This window comes from Xenopus laevis, chromosome 6L (genome assembly GCF_017654675.1).
Source record: "Xenopus laevis strain J_2021 chromosome 6L, Xenopus_laevis_v10.1, whole genome shotgun sequence".
Lineage (NCBI taxonomy): Eukaryota > Metazoa > Chordata > Amphibia > Anura > Pipidae > Xenopus > Xenopus laevis.
Window position 1 is genome coordinate 53,873,778 of NC_054381.1, and position 18,094 is coordinate 53,891,871.

The window sequence follows — 18,094 nt, forward strand, 5'->3', positions numbered from 1 at the left end:
ATCAGGAACCTTGCTCAGGGATAGGTACTCTCACAATGCACAGGGGATCCCTGTGGATTCCGGTGATCACCGACGCCCTTTTGGGGCCCCGGGCTTTCTGCTGCGGAAGACAACAAGTCCGTAAACGAGCTACCAGCAAGGATTTTAGAGGAGACGTGGTCGAGAATCGGGTAAAAGGTTTAAGGCAGGGTGCAGGAATCAAAGTCAAAGGTCAGGCAGGAGTCAAAAAACAGGATAACAAAGTCAGAATATACGCTTGGGCAGGATCAGTACACTGAAGCCAGCTTGAGCACAGACAAAATGGAAGACAGGATTTTTAAAGAAGATTTGGCACCAATCTTCGAATCCGGCGCCTCTTTGTGATGTCATGACGCTCAGTGCCAAGACGCCAGTGTCACGCAGGCTGAGAACCCCGAAATGAGCAGCTGCGCACAAGAGATCTTCGGGAGACTCTATTCTTTTTTTTGTCACAAATTAGTGTATACTGTAATTCTATTTTTCTAAATAAGCAACAATGAACTGACTATAAAAGATTACAATATCAAAAAGTATTGTCAGCCTTTTCAACTTTGTGTGCCTTTAAATGATGAAATTTCTGCCAAGACATCTACTGAGAGGCCCTTGTACTTGTTGTTCATGGAAAAAGAATGTCGGTTTGTTGTTGTAAGATTGCATGTTTCAGGATGAAGGGTCGCCCTGGAGATATGAGTGGAGTATGTCTTTAATGAGAACCACATTTTCTGTTTCCATTTAACATTCCAGAGTGTTCTCAATCCCCCTGTTCTGCTAAGGCTAAGTGCCAGGAAAAGCTGGTCTAAGAATAAAATCTGCCATAAGCAAAATTATGAAACTCAATAGCTATGCTTCTACTCTTTTATCTATTAAAAATCGAACTGGAGACCTGTACTTAATATTGTACAAACAGAAAAGATGTTAAAGTATTGATACACAACAAGTCTACATCAAAACAAAGACATGTAAAGAAAAATGACATTTTAATGGTTTGGTTGATTTAGCCTTTGGCCTCCATTTCTGAGCTTTCTATATACTCGTGGAGGCGGGCTGTGTAGAATATCCAATGATTAAGTGAGGGTCTTGATCTCAGTCAGGCATGGTGAATTGTAGTGAAGCAGAAGCAGCGTTCTTCAAAAGATTTCTGTGTTTAGAGAACCTGAACACATCAGACACAATTGTGAGTCACATCCCTCCTTCAGCCTACAATTGCCCTAGAATTATGGGACACAATACTGCATTGTGGGTAAACAAACATTGTAAGCAAACTTGTATCTGAAATTACATACTGAACAAAGGGACAGACAGCCATCGGTTAATATATGTGAGCTGTAGCAGCCTACAAGACAAACTTAAGACTAGTCTCCCCATATATCATTTACTGTGCGTGAATCATTAGTTCAAAGGATCATAAAGACGATGTGATCATTCACAGAGCTCCAACTAAATCTGCCTACCTGTATCGCCAGCTTTACCCTGGTGATTGCTAAACAAATATTTATATACATACGTGCATGTAAATCCTCTCTTTCAGATGACACTTTTGTAAATACTTACACCTGAAACAGTGGAAACTCCAGCATGTTGATACTGTCTAAATTAAATCTAAGTTCATAAAGCCATACATTAAATGTAATTAGTTGAATATAGTTTGTAGTGACAGACTTTCAGAAAACATCCTAAACTAAAAAATGATACAGGTACTCAATTTTACAGACTATGCATCTTTTCATAGGAAACTAGAATAAGAAGCATGCACAGGCTACATAAAACATCTGAATTAGGCCTGCTGCATCTAGTTTTAATTGACTCGTCTGGTCAATTATTATTCAAGGGAAGCCATTAACCATCTAGAACAGTCTGTAATCTAAATGCATTTTGTGACAGGACAAATGTGATTAATTTATTTTTTAGTCTTCAGTGGGGTTATGTCATAAAAAGTACAGGAACAGAAACAGAACAGAATCAGGAAGTCACAGTTATAAAAGGGCAGATTTATTATGCTGTGTAAAAAGAAATTCACCAAAAAAAAACACCTTTTTTTGACACCATATAATAAATCTTCCCCATAATTTAGCATTTAAAAATGATGCAGATGTGCCAAATCGTATTGGTAGCCAAAGGTTTTTATAATGTATAATCAGGCCTGGACTGGCAATCTGTGGGTTCTGGCAAATGCCAGAGGGGCTGCTGTAAGTTGCCATAGACAGGCACCATTTATTGGGCTGGTGAGGTGCTGTTTGGGCCTCTGTGTAGCTGAAATGCCAGGGCCTATTTTGAATCTCAGTCCAGACCTGTGTATAATCAAAGCAAATGAAAAACTGTCCTATGAAAGGGACGGACCTATTACTGTTTAATTACACAAAGAAGGTTCATTTGTGTGTGTATGGTTCTAGGTGTGTTTATTTTATATGAGGCTTCAGTTGAATGTACAAAGGATGAACGTGGGGTCATTCAGCCAGGAATTAAAACAGATGATAGTCAGATAATATAGAATTTAGCCATCCATACAGATAACTAAGTGAAATTGTTTTATTTTTGGTCATTCTGCAATGAGATGGGGCATCTACTGATTACATTTTCTGGTTGGAAATACCCACCATGATCTAGCATGATTACAGTATGGTTAGAGGGTGCCCATAGGTGCCATATATGTATGGACAAATTTTGGCATGTATGGGCATCTTTACACAGGTCAGTATGAATCAAATCCCAGTTCAACTGTATGGAGTTGCATAAAAATTGGATGCAGATTTTTTTCCAGATGTCAAATGGATATTAAACTAAGACTTGTTACATTTTAAAAGTAGTTTCAGTTGTTGTGTGTGAAAATGGCTCATTACAGCTGAATCCTGTTGAAGTAGAAAGTGAATTACAGATGTACAATTCTGATGGAGTACTACTGGGCATGGAAATGATCTTGGGCAATGGAATTTGTATTGGTCATATAGGGTGGGCCGTTTCTGCTTTTTCCTTTTCTGGAATAATATGCTACCTTTATTAAGCAGAATGTACAGATCCCAAACAAAAATACAACTGATATCCAATAAATAGGTGCAAATGTTAATAAAGGTTTGCAAATAATCCAATTCAAATTTTTTCCAGCTTGTATTTATCTTTCCCAGTACTGCCACATAGAATGTTCCTCTGTTATTGAAGCTAATTGACTCTCACTGCTTGCTAGTCTGGTGCTCTTTTATTTAATGTGCTGTGTGACATTTCGGCTTTCTTTCCCTGACAGGGAGAACTAGAGAAGCTTAATCAGTCCACTGATGACATCAACCGAAGAGAGATCGAACTGGAGGTATGGTGACAAATATATTAAATGTGTTGTTATATCACTAGCCGGTACATATTAATTCTCTGTGCATGGCATAGCACACTATTATAAGATACAGAGATGGTGAAACTGTTTTTTTTTTAAACATAATCTTTCCATTTAACACCCCATTTCTTCCTCTTTCAGTGTTATTTTATAGTATGTCTCCTAAGACCCCTTGTACACTGTGTGGGTGCTGGTAGGTCGTACTCTTCCTGCCATGTGCACCAGAGCGAGGCCTGCAACCTTGAAGTTGGAAATATGTATGCTAAACTTACTTACAGTTATTTAAAACCTTGTCTGCGAAAAAACTATATATTTACATTTAAATATTCCCAGTTTAACCCCTTGTTAAAAGAATGTATGCGTTATCAGAAAATTATTTAGAACACATGCCATGATCGTTTTTATCTTTAGTCTACTGTGCTGCTATATGCACTGCCAAAAATTGCTACTGGTCTGATACAGGCGTGAGGGTTGGAGTTTAAAAAAAATAAATAAAAAAAGTAGAGATAATTAGCACCTCACCCCCGGTGCTTCTATGAATATTTTCATGTGTATATTGAGAAATGCAGTTGCCACACTGATCTGTATACACACATCCATGTACTATTGCGCTTCATGGTTAACCAGATGTGTTCAGACTGGTATTTAGGTAAATAGGATTTATGTGTTGTTCTATGCAAATAACCTAGACTAGGGGTCGATATTCCCAAAAGCAAGCAGTCTACAAAGTGAAACAACAGATATTTCAAACTTGCTCTCATTATACATTTGAGAAAACATGCAGATTCCAAGTTTTGACAAATGTTTAATACATTGCAATGATCTTTAAAAAATAGCCCAACAGCTGTGGGCTACACCCAAAAGCAGCAAAAGTCTCTGAGGGCAGTGGATACGTAACAGCTCTCATATAGTACTCCAGAAGAAGTACAAAAACACTGGTGAAATGATTTTTAAAATTAAGATTGCACGTCTGAAAGTTAGTGAAAATAGTTATTTAAGGGCAATGGCACATGAGGTTTTTCAAGCATTTTATCTACCATGTTTTTATGCAGCACAAACATGCCCGCATGTCTTAACATCCTTGGTCACCTGTGGGATTATTAAGAACACAAATGTAAACTGCAAAAGTGTGCACAAATGTGTATGTGTTTGAGCACTATTCACGAAGCTTCTATACGTGCTTCTCTATACTGCCATAAGTAGATTTTACTAGGGTTGCCTTTCCCTGTGGCAGATGCACCTACTCTCGCTATTGACTTGCACCAATAAATCACAAGGTATACTAGATATTCTATCAGCCACTGATAGAGTGTGATTTTACTACAACCCAGTGTGCCATTGTCCTAAGGTATTGCTCCTGCTTGCTGCTACATTAAACTTACTTGAGGGATAAGGCAACCAAGTTTAGCCCATATGTGTATCCCCCATAATAATTGAATTGTAAAATCCATGAAAGTGTAAAATCAGGGAAATGTATAATGCATAATATTTTGATGGGACCACAAAACAACAATGTAAAATGAGGGAAACTTAAAATTAGGGGATGTAAAATTGAGGATCCACTGTATTTGAATTACATTGTTATTTGGGTTGGTGACAGTCAGGGCTGTTGCACACTGGGAGATTTGTAGGGTTTTGACCTAAACAGTTTGGTTTATCGTAGGCCTTTTCGTGTCTCAACTGCCTTGTTTGGTTTTTAACCTTGTGAAACCCGAACAATAATTTGGCAAATAAATGAAAAACATCTAAATATCATAAGGAATTGCACTGATGTATTTCACAACTTTTTGGATAACTGGTTTCTGTATAACAGAACCCATACTTTGGGCTTACTCATCAGGCAGAATATGGACAGAGCAAGATTTGCCACCTCAGGACTGTCCGGTTCAAAACTTTCTGTCCAGTTTAAAACATTGGAAAAAAACTGGACTGAAATTCAGTCAATTGCAAGTGATTCAAAACCCCTAGTGTCTTGACCCCAACCAAAATCACTGCATCCACCCCTGGCTTTATCAAGTTTACCCTCCAATCACTGCCCCACCCCTGATGCCATTAGCCCTGCCCCCTTTGTTTGGGTTCAACCACTGGAAAAGGTGTTAACCCTTGAGATTTGGGATGTTTTACTTTGTGTTTAGCAGATTATGGGGATTATTTACTAAACCACAAATTTACCTGGTCTGGTTTTTTGGGTCAAAAACTAAAATATTTGTAGATTTATTATACCCCGTTGCTGCAAAAAGTCAGAATCCAAAAAAATCCTGCATCTCAGACCTGTCGAGGGCATGTATAACTCAGTGGGAGATGCCCCTATCCTAATTGATAGATATCGTGGTCAGGGCCGGAACTAGGGGTAGGCAGAGTAGGCACGTACCTAGGGGGCAAAGCTGGAGGGGCGCCAGGCACGTACCTTCCATGCTGCCGGCCTACCCCTAATCCGGTCCCCTCTCTTCTGTAGAGTCGGCTTGCGCGTCCATTAGCGCATGCGTGCCTGCATCCATTGGGGCTTGCGCGCCTGTATCCGTTCACGCGTGCACACGTCTGTTCGCGCATGCGCGCACCAAGTCGGCTCTGCGGCCAGCCAGGTTGCCTAGGGCGGCTGGTTGGGCCCGGCTCTGATCGTGGTCTGCTCTGGGTTTAGCCTGATAATCCAATAAATTCTGAATTTTCTGGCAAAACCCAGAAATTTTTTTTTATTGAAACAATGATATAAATTCAAATTTTAATAAATATCCCCCCCCCCAAATATGAGTCCCAAAACTCCCTTTTTGTGGCCCCTACAAGACATGTCTGACAGCAGAATTTTGGTCTCACGTTTTTGGGCTACTGAAAGATGAAACACCCAAAATATTCCTGAATGCAATTGCCCTAAAGAACTTAATTTTCTTTTCAATTTAGCTGGGTCAATGGATTGAGATAATTAGTGCCTTGTTTAAAGGTCTCTGACAAAGAACATTTCACTTGGCTCATTATGAGAGTGCCTCTCTTCTCAAATTGCTTTGTTATCTAGCCTCTTGAAAGCGATGTAAGCTGGTGTGTGTAATTACCGACCATACACAACAGCTGGCACTGCTAGAATATATGCATAATTGTCATTTACCTATCTGTTTCCTGTGACTTTGTCAGTTTTTACTAGGGCATCATTGTAAAATGGAAGATAAACGTTATCTAAAGGTTCCCATAGATGCAATAATTTCTCGTACCGAACGACCGATTTTAGCGAAGTCCAATCTTTCGAAATTATCGTGCGGTTAGTGGGATTCGAACATCTTACGATTTTTCGGCCGACATCTGTCAGGAAAATTGATTGATTGAGGTTAAAAAATCTTTGTCGGTCCCAGTGCAATCTATCTATGTTTGCAGGGCCAAGCAGGCAGCTCCCCTTTGTTTTCCTGGCAAATTGGTCTTTTTAGTTGATGGTCAATTCGTATGATCGTACGATTGTTCCGAGATAATCGTGGTCTCACGATGATGATCGGATCTTTTAAAAATCTCAACATCTATGGCCAGCTTAAGATTCGTATTTGTCTTCAGTATGGTTCTCCATAAAATCATGCTGAAATATTAAACAAAACTTTACGTCTGTGCATATGTAAATTATATGTAAGAGGTGCTTCTTTCAGTCCTATGACCCCTGCATCCCAACACACATTAATATTTTAACCCAAGCTCTGCACTGTAGGTAAGGGTTGCTTGACAAATAATATTACACTCTGTCTAAGTCTAGAGGGATTAAATGTTGGATGGTTTTCTTAAATTTACTGTAAATGGCCGTACTTTAGAAAAATGCTTGGGTTAAAGGTACAAAATCCAGTTATGTGTTTTGTCTGTAATATTCTAATATTATTATTTCTTAACAGTGAAAATTTACTGTAATTATTTATTCACTATGTTCTCTACATTGAAATCTATAATTTAGTCAAACATTTCCTTCCACTGCAAAGGAATCCATCTCCTTTTCCTTTTGTCTCCAGGCTTGCATGAGATAAGATAGCAATTTCATTGTGCAGGTGACGTAAGGTTAATATAAACAATGTGCAAGGAGGGTTAAGGTTTACTTTGTTTTTCCTTAAATGTTTGCAGTAGCCAAATGTTATTGAGCAAGATCTGTATTATAAGCAGCTAGAGAGTTGGGGAAAGCCTTGGATATATACACCAAGCCAGTTTTAGCTGAGCACAAGGCATAGTACAAAACATTTTATCTTGAATTAATACACAAATTTATTTTCTTTAGAATTTGGTACTTCAATAAAATCTTTTAATTTGTGCCATATTGCACAGGATTTACAGGGGTTACCTGGCTAAATCTCATTATGGCCAGCACAGTAATTCAGCTTTGTCTTGGTGCTTTTCATAGGTGCTGCTTCTTCTAATGCTTCTCTTAGAAATGTGCCTCATGCTGAGTCTTGATTTCCACTACTCACTATGGATCACTTCCAATTCACTTGAATAGAAAACACAGAGAGTTGTTCTTCATGTGTAGATACCAGTCGAAAATGCAAACTGACATGTTTTCCAGTGGTAATTGTGAATACAGTGGCCTTTACTATTTATCATTTAATTGAATGGGGAGTGATCCACAACATATATACTGGTAGATAAGCATTTTTAGTGGTTGTTCAGTATGAAACATTAATGGGAAATTATACAAGTTAATCCTTAACCAGCTATAAGAGCTGACATTGCCTATGCAGTTTACTGTAGATTTAAGAACAGTTATAATCTTTCATCTCTTCTGTTCTGCTGCTTGTTTAATGGCTCTAGCTGCTGCAAAATCCTCAGATGTTCAACAGAATTTTGTTTTTTCAGTTTTACCTGCCCTTGCGATAAAGTCATGTGCATACATCTCTTGGAATGTGCAGTGAATTACTGAATGCTCAGGACACAATGCTCATCCTGAAATAGGATCAGATAAGCCAGCTATGTTATCAGGAGGAGATCATCACAACCTTACAATTATTACAGTTCCATTTACAGACGTGTAGAAAATGTGATATCGAGAATTCTATTCCAGTTATCTAATACATGCCTTAAACCATGAATTGGCTTTTGATTTTTTTTAGTTTTTCAGTTATTTAGTTTTTTTTTTTGTATGGTATTTCAGCAACTATCTGGTTGCCAGGGTCTTATTTTCCCTAGGAACTAAGCAGTGGTTTGAACAAGAGAATGCAATATAAATAAGAGAGAGCCTGCATAGTAAGAAAAGTAATATAATATTACAATAACAATAAAATTGTAGCCTCACAGAGCAATAGTTACGTAGGTCAATTGGGTTGAAAACAGACAAAGTCCGTCAAGTTCAACCCTTCCAAATGAAAACCTAGTATCCATACACACACCCCTCCCTACTTTCACATAAATTCTATATACCCATACCAATACTAACTATAGAGCTTAGTATCACAATAGCCTTTGATATTATGTCTGTCCAAATAATCATCCAAGCCATTCTTAAAGGCATTAACTGAATCAGCCATCACATCACCTGGCAGTGCATTCCACAACCTCAGTGTCCTGACTGTGAAGAACCACCTACGTTGCTTCATATGAAGGTTCTTTTTTTCTAGTCTGCAGGGGTGGCCTCTGGTGCGGTGATCTTCTTTATGGGTAAAAAGTTCCCCTGCTATTTGTCTATAATGTCCTCTAATGTAATCATGTTCATGTCCCCTCGCAAGAGCCTTTTTTCCTTAGAAAACAACCCCAACCGTGACAATCTACCCTCATAATTTAAGCAGTGGCAGAACTACCGGGGAGCAGGGGGTGTGAGCGGGCCAGGGCCCGCACCCCCTCAGGGCCCCCGGCAGCTTGCGCGCCACTGGAATCTGGGTGGAAAATTGTCTACGGATGGGGCGGGGGACCCGGCTGCGCCCGCCTCTAGTTACGTTACTGAATTTAAGTATTCCATCCCTCTAACCAATTTAGTTGCACTGCACTCTCTCCAGCTCATTTATAAGGACTGGAGTCCAAAACTGCACTGCATACTCCAGATGAGGCCTCACCAGGGACCTATAAAGAGGTATAATTATGTTTTCATCCCGTGAGTTAATGCCTTTTTTTATGCAAGATAGAACTTTATTTGCTTTAGTAGCCATAGAATGACACTGCCCAGAATTAGACAACTTGTTATCTACAAAAACCCCTAGATCCTTCTCATTTAAAGGACCAGTAACATCAAAAAAAAATGTTCAAAAATTCGTTAGAGCACAACAAAAAATGAACACAGAGACAAATGAAACTTTTAAATAGCAAAGACTTTATTAAGAAATAACTTACAGAAAATCCACTTCCTGTCCTCTTCAGAAACGGCGAAAAGGCGACCATCCACACTGCAGCAATCGATTTCTTCTCCCTGGATATTCATCCTCCTCTCGTTGTGTCCAACAGCAGCTGGTTTGTTCCTGTGCTGGCGGCGATGAACTGACAGCAGCGAGTCCTCTCGCTTCCCTTCCACTGGCCTGGCCGTCTACAGTCTCCCAACGGCACACTTGTTCCTGCACTTTCACTGTGCATCGGCTTCCCTTCCTCTCTGGGAAGGGGACAGATTGTGCGTCTGGGATCTCTGCTCGTGCTCTGCCTTCACTTCCCCGGCGCTGGAATTGGAATCCGGGGCAGCATTTCCCACAGCGCGGCCGCTGCCTCCTGAGCTTTCCTTCCCAAAAGCCGATCGTGGCGCTCGCTGGTGTGAGTGAGGGAGGAGGAAGAGAAGGGCAGCTAGTAACCAGACTCGATCCAGGTCGGAATGGAAGTACGCGGCTTGGCGCGCTGAAAATATACACATGCATGCTGCACTGCCGGCTAGTCCAGACATTTTATATTCACAGTAACGCGTGATGTCTATAGCAGCCCATTGATAAGGCAGCAGCTTGGGGAGGAGGGGAGACGGAGAGGGAGGTGAGGAGAGCGGAGCAGGGAAGCCGATGCACAGTGAAAGTGCAGGAACAAGTGTGCCGTTGGGAGACTGTAGACGGCCAGGCCAGTGGAAGGGAAGCGAGAGGACTCGCTGCTGTCAGTTCATCGCCGCCAGCACAGGAACAAACCAGCTGCTGTTGGACACAACGAGAGGAGGATGTCAGTGAATATCCAGGGAGAAGAAATCGATTGCTGCAGTGTGGATGGTCGCCTTTTCGCCGTTTCTGAAGAGGACAGGAAGTGGATTTTCTGTAAGTTATTTCTTAATAAAGTCTTTGCTATTTAAAAGTTTCATTTGTCTCTGTGTTCATTTTTTGTTGTGCTCTAACGAATTTTTGAACATTTTTTTTTGATGTTACTGGTCCTTTAAGGAAACTCCCAACACAATGCCATTTAGTGTATAACTTGCATTTATATTATTTTTGCCAAAGTGTATAACCTTGCATTTATCAACATTGAACCTCATTTTCCAGTTTGCTGCCCAGTTTTCCAACTTAGACAAATCACTCTGCAAAGTGGCAGCATCCTGCATGGAACCGATAGTTCTTCACAATTTAGTATCATCTGCAAAAATAGAAACAGTACTTTCAATGCCCACCTCCAGGTCATTAATAAACAAGTTGAAAAGCAAGGGACCTAGTACAGAGCCCTGCGGTACTCCACTAACAACACTGGTCCAATTAGAAAATGTTCCATTTGCCACCACTCTTTGTAGTCTATTTTTTAGCAGTTTTTGCAGTGACCCCCATTTGAAAGCTGAAAAGAGGCAGAAGAGAAATAATTTAAATACTGTATATACTCGAGTATAAGCCGTCCCGAGTATAAGCCGAGGTACCTAATTTTACCTCCAAAAACTGGGAAAGCTTATTGACTCGAGTATAAGCCTATGGTTAGAAATGCAGCAGCTTCTGGTAAGTTTCAATCGAAAAATTGAGGGTTTCTGCTCCCATTGGAGGTGCCGGCGTCTCGTTTTTGGATGCCAGAGACTATTCTTGGATGCCAGCAACAATTCTTGGAGACTATTCTTGGACGTCAGCGACTATTCTTGGATGCCGGCGACTATTCTTGGAGACTATTCTTGGACGCCGGCGACTATTCTTGGATGCCGTCGACTATTCTTAGACGCCGGCCACCGTTTTTGCGCTTGACCCGAGTATAAGGCGAGGTAGAGTTTTTCAGCATATTTTGGGGGCTGAAAAACTCGGCTTATACTCGAGTATATACGGTAATTCAAAAAAGAGAACCAATTTCAGAGTTGTGAGGAATACTAAAAGTTAACCTGAACCACTTCTTTAATAAGATAGCAAAGAGTGCTGTTTGCTTAATGGCATATGTTTCAATAGATATGAAACTGCTTCTAGTAATTTTATCATGGGCCAATATACAACACAGGCAGAGAGCAGCGAAGCTAATGCTCTGTGTGCCCTCAGTCTTTATAAAACATGTTCTCACTTTAACATTGATTTGATTTATTTTATCCATGTTTATTGCATATGGATACCTAAATGACTCCAGAAATTACCAAAGCATTTAAAAAGCTAGACATTTAAAAAGCCTGTATGAGTCAACTCTAAAGCTGGCCTCATATATTCAGTCGGGCACATTAATCACCTATGCAACTTGACCCACACCCGCCCAACTGAAGCCCACCCGCACCTGGCTTCCCCCTTCCATTATAGACCTGCCCCACAGATGACATCACAAAAGGGGCAGGCGCACGCCTATAAAACCGGAAGTTGAAAGCCAACAGTGTAACGTGCCTGACCTGTGGGTCCAGTGGCATCAGGCTGGCCTGCACATCACTAGAACATTGATTCGCAGATAACCCTAAAGGCTTAGACACATGTACCTTATTAGTACAATGCCCCTGAGTAGAGCCATCGCTCCATGTGTCCTGGCCCTGTGGATGTGTGATTTAGTCAATTGTTCATACCCAAGGACTGAAGAAGTGTGGAGCACATCCTGCTGATGCCCAAACTCTGTGTGGCCTCTTAAGGTCTCTCTGTGTAGGACCTATGTATGGTAACTGTCAGGTGCATTCTCATTATCTCTCTTGCTTGAAGGGTTTCTAGTTTATGATGAATGCAAGCTGAACTGAGTTTGAACTGACTCAAAGGCTCTCTTGTTTTGAAACTGTTCAGGTGCCCCAGGCACTTCCATATTACTGTGCACCTCTGCAAAGTACCTGTCATAGAGAACAGATATACATACAACTGACATATTTTAGTGATTATACATATATTTGATGCGGTAAAAATATATATAATCAAAATCAGCTTTACTGTATAACTTTGGTAACCCATATTAAAGGGATGGAGGAAGCTATGTAGAAAGGTATGTATATGTGGGTGTGTTTAGGGATATCTTTCAGGAGGCGATTCCTTTTCTCTGGCATTGTTTTTCCACCAGCAGCGAAAACGACAAGTGTGACATTGGGCTTCGATTACACTAGGCATTTTCTCCGCTGGTGTCTGTACTTTCCTTCTGCCTCAACATAAGTGTGCAGTGATAGGCATGAAATTCACCTGTCAGTGCACACATGGGGCAGATTTCACATGCATTTCCAGTGGTAGCACGAGTCCTGGAACCAGGGGTGGGCAGAGTAGGCACATGCCTAGGGCACAAAGCTTGGGGGGCACCAGGCACATACCTTTCACTGCTGCCTATCCCAGTCCGGTCTGCAGACTCCTGCTCACTGCACTTGTTTGCGCGCATGCATGCGCATATGTGTGTGTGGGGGGGCATGTGTACATGAGGGGTGACGTGGCCAGTCAGCACACATTCGCATGCACACGGTGGAGGGAGCGCATCCCAATTTGTCTCCCCCAGTCCCCCTCTATCCTGCCCATTACCTCCCTGTCTTAGCATCAATTTTCTGTGGGTTCCACCAATATCATAACCCTGTGACATTCACATTATGGACCAGCCCCCATTGGTCTGTATGGGACCAAACAAAAAGATGGCAACCCTAGTTGGGGGCCTTAGTTTGATTCCAGTCCAACATTTCAGTCACTAGCTGTGACCTTTTTCAAGGGGATAAAAACAGAAAAGTATTCTGTTTGTATCCCTTGAAAAAGGTCACAGGTAGTGACTGAAACATTGGGCTTGAAATAAAACTATTCTGGCTTGATGGCAATGAAACCATATACAAATTGTAATGTCTGTATAGATTATTATTGACTTATATAATTATTGACTTACATTACAGCATATGTTATGTTTCTTATTCCACCATTTGGAACCTATTGTTAAATCCATCTCTCCACTTTTGGTACAAAAGTGCTATCAATCTCTACCTTTGATATTTCCAATTAACCATTTCATAAAATTTTAATGAATCAATCTAGTTAATTCACATGTGATTCTGTACTACTGTTGGTACCTTGTGACCTTGTGAGAATGGCCACTCTTCGGAGACTGACTTAGCAGATGTTTTCAGCAAATAGGTTGCATACATTGTAGTAAAGATACATTGTTTGTTAGTAAGTTAGGTTGAAAAAAGACACACGTCCATCAATTTCAGTCTATACATAACCTGCCTAACTGCTACTGATACCCTAAGTCGCAAAATGTCTTGCCCAGAAATCCTCTCAGCCAGGGTCCCAACCTGTGCAATTAAAAATGACAGCATCCTCTCAATAAAACCTTAAACTGCAAGAAGTCAACATAGTTATAAAAATAAAGGACCTTTATTAGAGAAGCTACATCCCTTGTGCGTCTGGTATACAGGAGAGATTTTGTTTTAGAGTGAGTGGGTGGCTAGACCTGAGTAGTAGTATTATTTGTGTGGTGCTTTCCCACTGTGATGTTATTACTCATGAGCTTCAGTTAGTGATGTCACATTTCTTTTTGCATAGTGTTTCTTCAGTGTGGGTAACACCCTGCAGTCCATATGCTGGGAGGAAGCTCAAGACTAGAGCTTAGAATGAGACTGGCTTTCTAACGACACAATAATAATAAAAAAAGTCAACTGTTAAAATGTTCAGTTTCTGTAATATATTTAAGGTATGTATGCAGTGCTGTACTGGACAGGGTAGTTACAAGGAATGTGACAATGTGACCACGTAGTAAAGTACTGTACATTCCCCCAAATGTAATAAAATTAAGTTTGTCCAGGAGCAGTTACCTGTATGATGTTGGTGCCTGCTGATTGGTTTCTATGGGTTACTGCACCTGGGCAAATTTAGTGCATTTTATTACATAACCCCCAAACTGAGATTTAGGACTATTCTTCTAAGCTCCTCTGGATGAATGTGTAAGTGTTGCATATTTACTTTTTTTCTAAAACTGTGGGGCTGGCCTGGAGCGGTTGCTTGGGCTGGGCAGACACTTCAGAGTTCTCATTCGCATACACATTTGTATGATTATAGTTGCTCATGGCCAGCTGAATATCTACATGAGGCCAATTTTATTAAAGATTGTATTTATTGAGGGCCCCAGAAAATACATTTGATGAAATTATGTTAGAGTCCTAGCCATATCTAGTTGATTTTCCACATCACCCACAGCTGTAGGTTGGATATTTTTTCCTCATAGGGCAGTGCCAGTTTTCCATCATTTCCTTGAACCTCTCAGAGATTTTTTTTAATGGCACCTCTTTTAGGTAGCGCATCCATAAATAGCATAACTGAATGGCTACTTGTTGTGAATGAAGAACCATAACTGTTACTAGAGTAGCATAATGTATGTTTTCATCGTCCAGCTCTTTCCCCACCAAACATAAGGCTTTTCATGGTCTGTATGGCACTCTGATACATTAGAAGAGACCATTACTGGAATGGTTTACTACTCTGACAGGGAAAAACATTTGCAGTTCAATGTTATAGTTTTACCTGCTAATATGGGTCTCGGGTTGTTCTGTTATCAATTCTGTGATGTCCTGTATGTGAACCCTTAATGCACTTTACCTTGTGTGCCCTGTGGCTGAATGTCACCAGTGTGCAGCATATAGTGGCTATCTGTACTAACCCACCCCACGTCAACATTCTTCTAATTTGACTCCTTTTCTGTGGAAAGCTTTTATTGCTTTCACCGCAGCCTAAATATTGCTTATTAAACACGGCATTACTGCAGATTTTTCAATAAATGTCTTTTTAATGGACACTTTATTCATGTAATTCTTTGCACATGGCCTTGTATGAATCTAATACCAGTTGCTGATTGCAACCAGGCTCCACCATGTGAAATCTTTATTAACTCTGTTTAAAGCTGACCATAGACGCAAAGGTAAAGTCACACGGAAATTCATTCAGTACAATTTCCTACAACTGTGTGTGTAGATTGTCCTGACATTTTTTGTACCATGCCGATCGGTCGTTTAGTGAGTCGGACAGGTTAGAAGATTTCTGTCGGCTAACTATAATATCTCTGCATGTATTGTCTATCTGACCATATCATTGGGTGACAGTCACTACTATTTGTCGGACATAACTTTGGTAAGATTGTTGTCTGTGAATTCATGGCCAGAACATTGTCTGATTTGTTATTTTACTACTGTATTTAATCTGAATGGTTAGTTGTAGATTGGATGACTGAGCCGTACTATCATTTGTGTGATATGAGGCTACAATCTGTACATCTATATCCAGCTTTAGTCATTCCAATAAGTCAAAGATGTGACATTACAGTCCTCTAGATGCTGTTGAGCTACTTTTTGCACTCTCCACTACACTCACTATTACAATTCCTTGTATCTGTCGATGGGAAGCTTGTGTATTGCAGTAGGTAGAACAGGCGTAAAGGCTGCATCTTCCCTGTGGCTCCTTTAAATTAAGCTTCATCAATATCCCCCCCCCCCATACGCACACAAATGCATACACTGTAGTTCATTTCCAAACTGTATTGTTGATTGCTATATTTAGGCACACCTACGTGCAAGATGTATGCCGGAAACTTACTTACATACTCCTAGAAGTATTTTACAGAACTGTGCATTAAAAATCACAGTAGAATAAATTAACATTTTTTTTAATGAACAAATCTTTAATAAAACAGCAAATTATTGCAGACTCTCCTTAATCCAATACTCCTATGATGTGAGTATTTTTAAAACATTGCATTTTAAACATTAATCCTATACTTCTATGATGTGAGTATTTTTTAACATTGCATTTTAAACATTAACATAAACAAGGGTACAAAAGGGAAAAAAAGCATAGTACATGCATCATGGGTGCTATAAAAGTTCAAAACATAGATTGATTTGTAATCTTCGGGGTTAGATTATCACACTCACTCCAGGTCTGCTGCCTGCTCAGGCAGATCTAGCCATGAGCCATTATTTCATTTAGTCTGGTGGCTTTCCAGGTTAACAGTATGGCTTTTTTAAGCATAGTACAGCATTTGCTGGAAGAAAAGTTTCTTGTATGACTTAAAGGTAAGTGGGTCTTTGTACCCCATCAGGTATCAGCCCTGGAGATCGTATGTTCAGGAGGGCAAAGTTAGTTTGTATGAAGTCCAGGATTTTGACCCAAAAATGCTGGATGTGAGGACATTCCCAAAACACGTGGTATATAAGTTTCCACCTCCACCTCCCATTTATCGCAAGTATATAGGGTGCCCAGGTATATTTTGGCCAGCCTGTAGGGGGTCAAATAAGCCCTGTACCGGAACTTTATTTGGATAAACCTGTCACTGTTTGAGATTGTGAGTTCAGGAACTTTCTTTAATATCCCTTCCCTCCTAATCTATTGCTGGAATATCAGCGGTCTATTTCAGGCAAAACCTGTCCAGGTGACTTTCTGAGGACTTAAATAAGATAGCATATATCAGGGTAGTAGCTTTCAACATCCCAGGCTGTCTAAGGTAAAACTCAAGTGTACTCTAAGGGTCTGTTTGGAAACTGGGCCTGAAAGGCATGCTGCTGGATATATCAAAATAGCATATGAGATGGAAGATGATGTGCAACATACAGTTCTTGAAATGATTGAAATTATCCCCATTCCAACTTGTCCTATGTATTTAATTCCCAGAGAGGCACATAAACCTGCTTCTGGGGGATTTTGCAGGTGTGGGAGCTTGTTTCCACATAGGGGTGTGCCCGGGGACCAGGTATCCAATCAGGGATAGAGTCGTTCAAGGTGCATCCCTGAGACAGTATTAGAAAAAGCTCTCACCTCTATACACATGGTTAGCTAGGGCCTCCAAAGACGTGGTGCAGGTCACCTCTACCAATAGTGTCTGGTTGTTCATATATATTTATATATTGTTCAAATATCTGGTTGTTTAATGTACATTGCCTTGCAAAAGTATTCAACCTATTTTTTTACATTCCAACCTAATTTAAGTTTCTTATTTTATTTGATGGATCTGCACAAAATAGTCTAAGTTGGTGAAGTGAAATGAGAAAAATATATATAAAAAAGAATTTAAAAAAAATTAAAAACTGAAAATTGCCATGTGCATATGTATTCACCCCCTTTGCCATGTAGCCCCCAGAAAATCCTGGTGCAACCAATTACCTTCAAAAGTCGCATAATTAGTGAAATGAAGTCCACCTGTGTGCAATCTAAGTGTCGGTATAAACACACCTTTTCTTACATGGTACCACAATAATGTTACCACAACAAACCTGCCAAGAGAGGGCCACCCACCAAACCTCACAGACCAGGCAAGGAGGGCATTAATCTTAGAGGCAGCACAGAGACCAAAGGTAACCCTGAAGCAGTGCCGTAACTAGAGGGAGGCGGGCCCTGGTGCGTGACGTGCAGCCGGGCCCCGCCCCCCTCCGTATGGCCCGATTTTCAGAGGCGCACTGTGCTGCTGGGGGATTTCAGTGGCGCGCGGCGCTGCCGGGGGGCCCTGAGGGGGTGCGGGCCCTGGTCCGCTCGCACCCCCTGCTCCCCCTGTAGT

At 40.7% G+C, this 18,094-nt stretch overlaps 1 protein-coding gene across 1 annotated transcript in view; it reads left to right on the forward strand.

Moving 5' to 3' along the window:
* sh3bp5.L (SH3-domain binding protein 5 L homeolog) overlaps positions 1-18,094 on the forward strand; it is a 45,199-nt gene that overhangs the window by 5,091 nt on the left and 22,014 nt on the right. Inside the window, exon 2 of the mRNA XM_018267494.2 lies at positions 3,254-3,316. Within this exon, the coding sequence (XP_018122983.1) occupies positions 3,254-3,316 (63 nt within the window). The remainder of the gene's footprint in view (positions 1-3,253; positions 3,317-18,094) is intronic.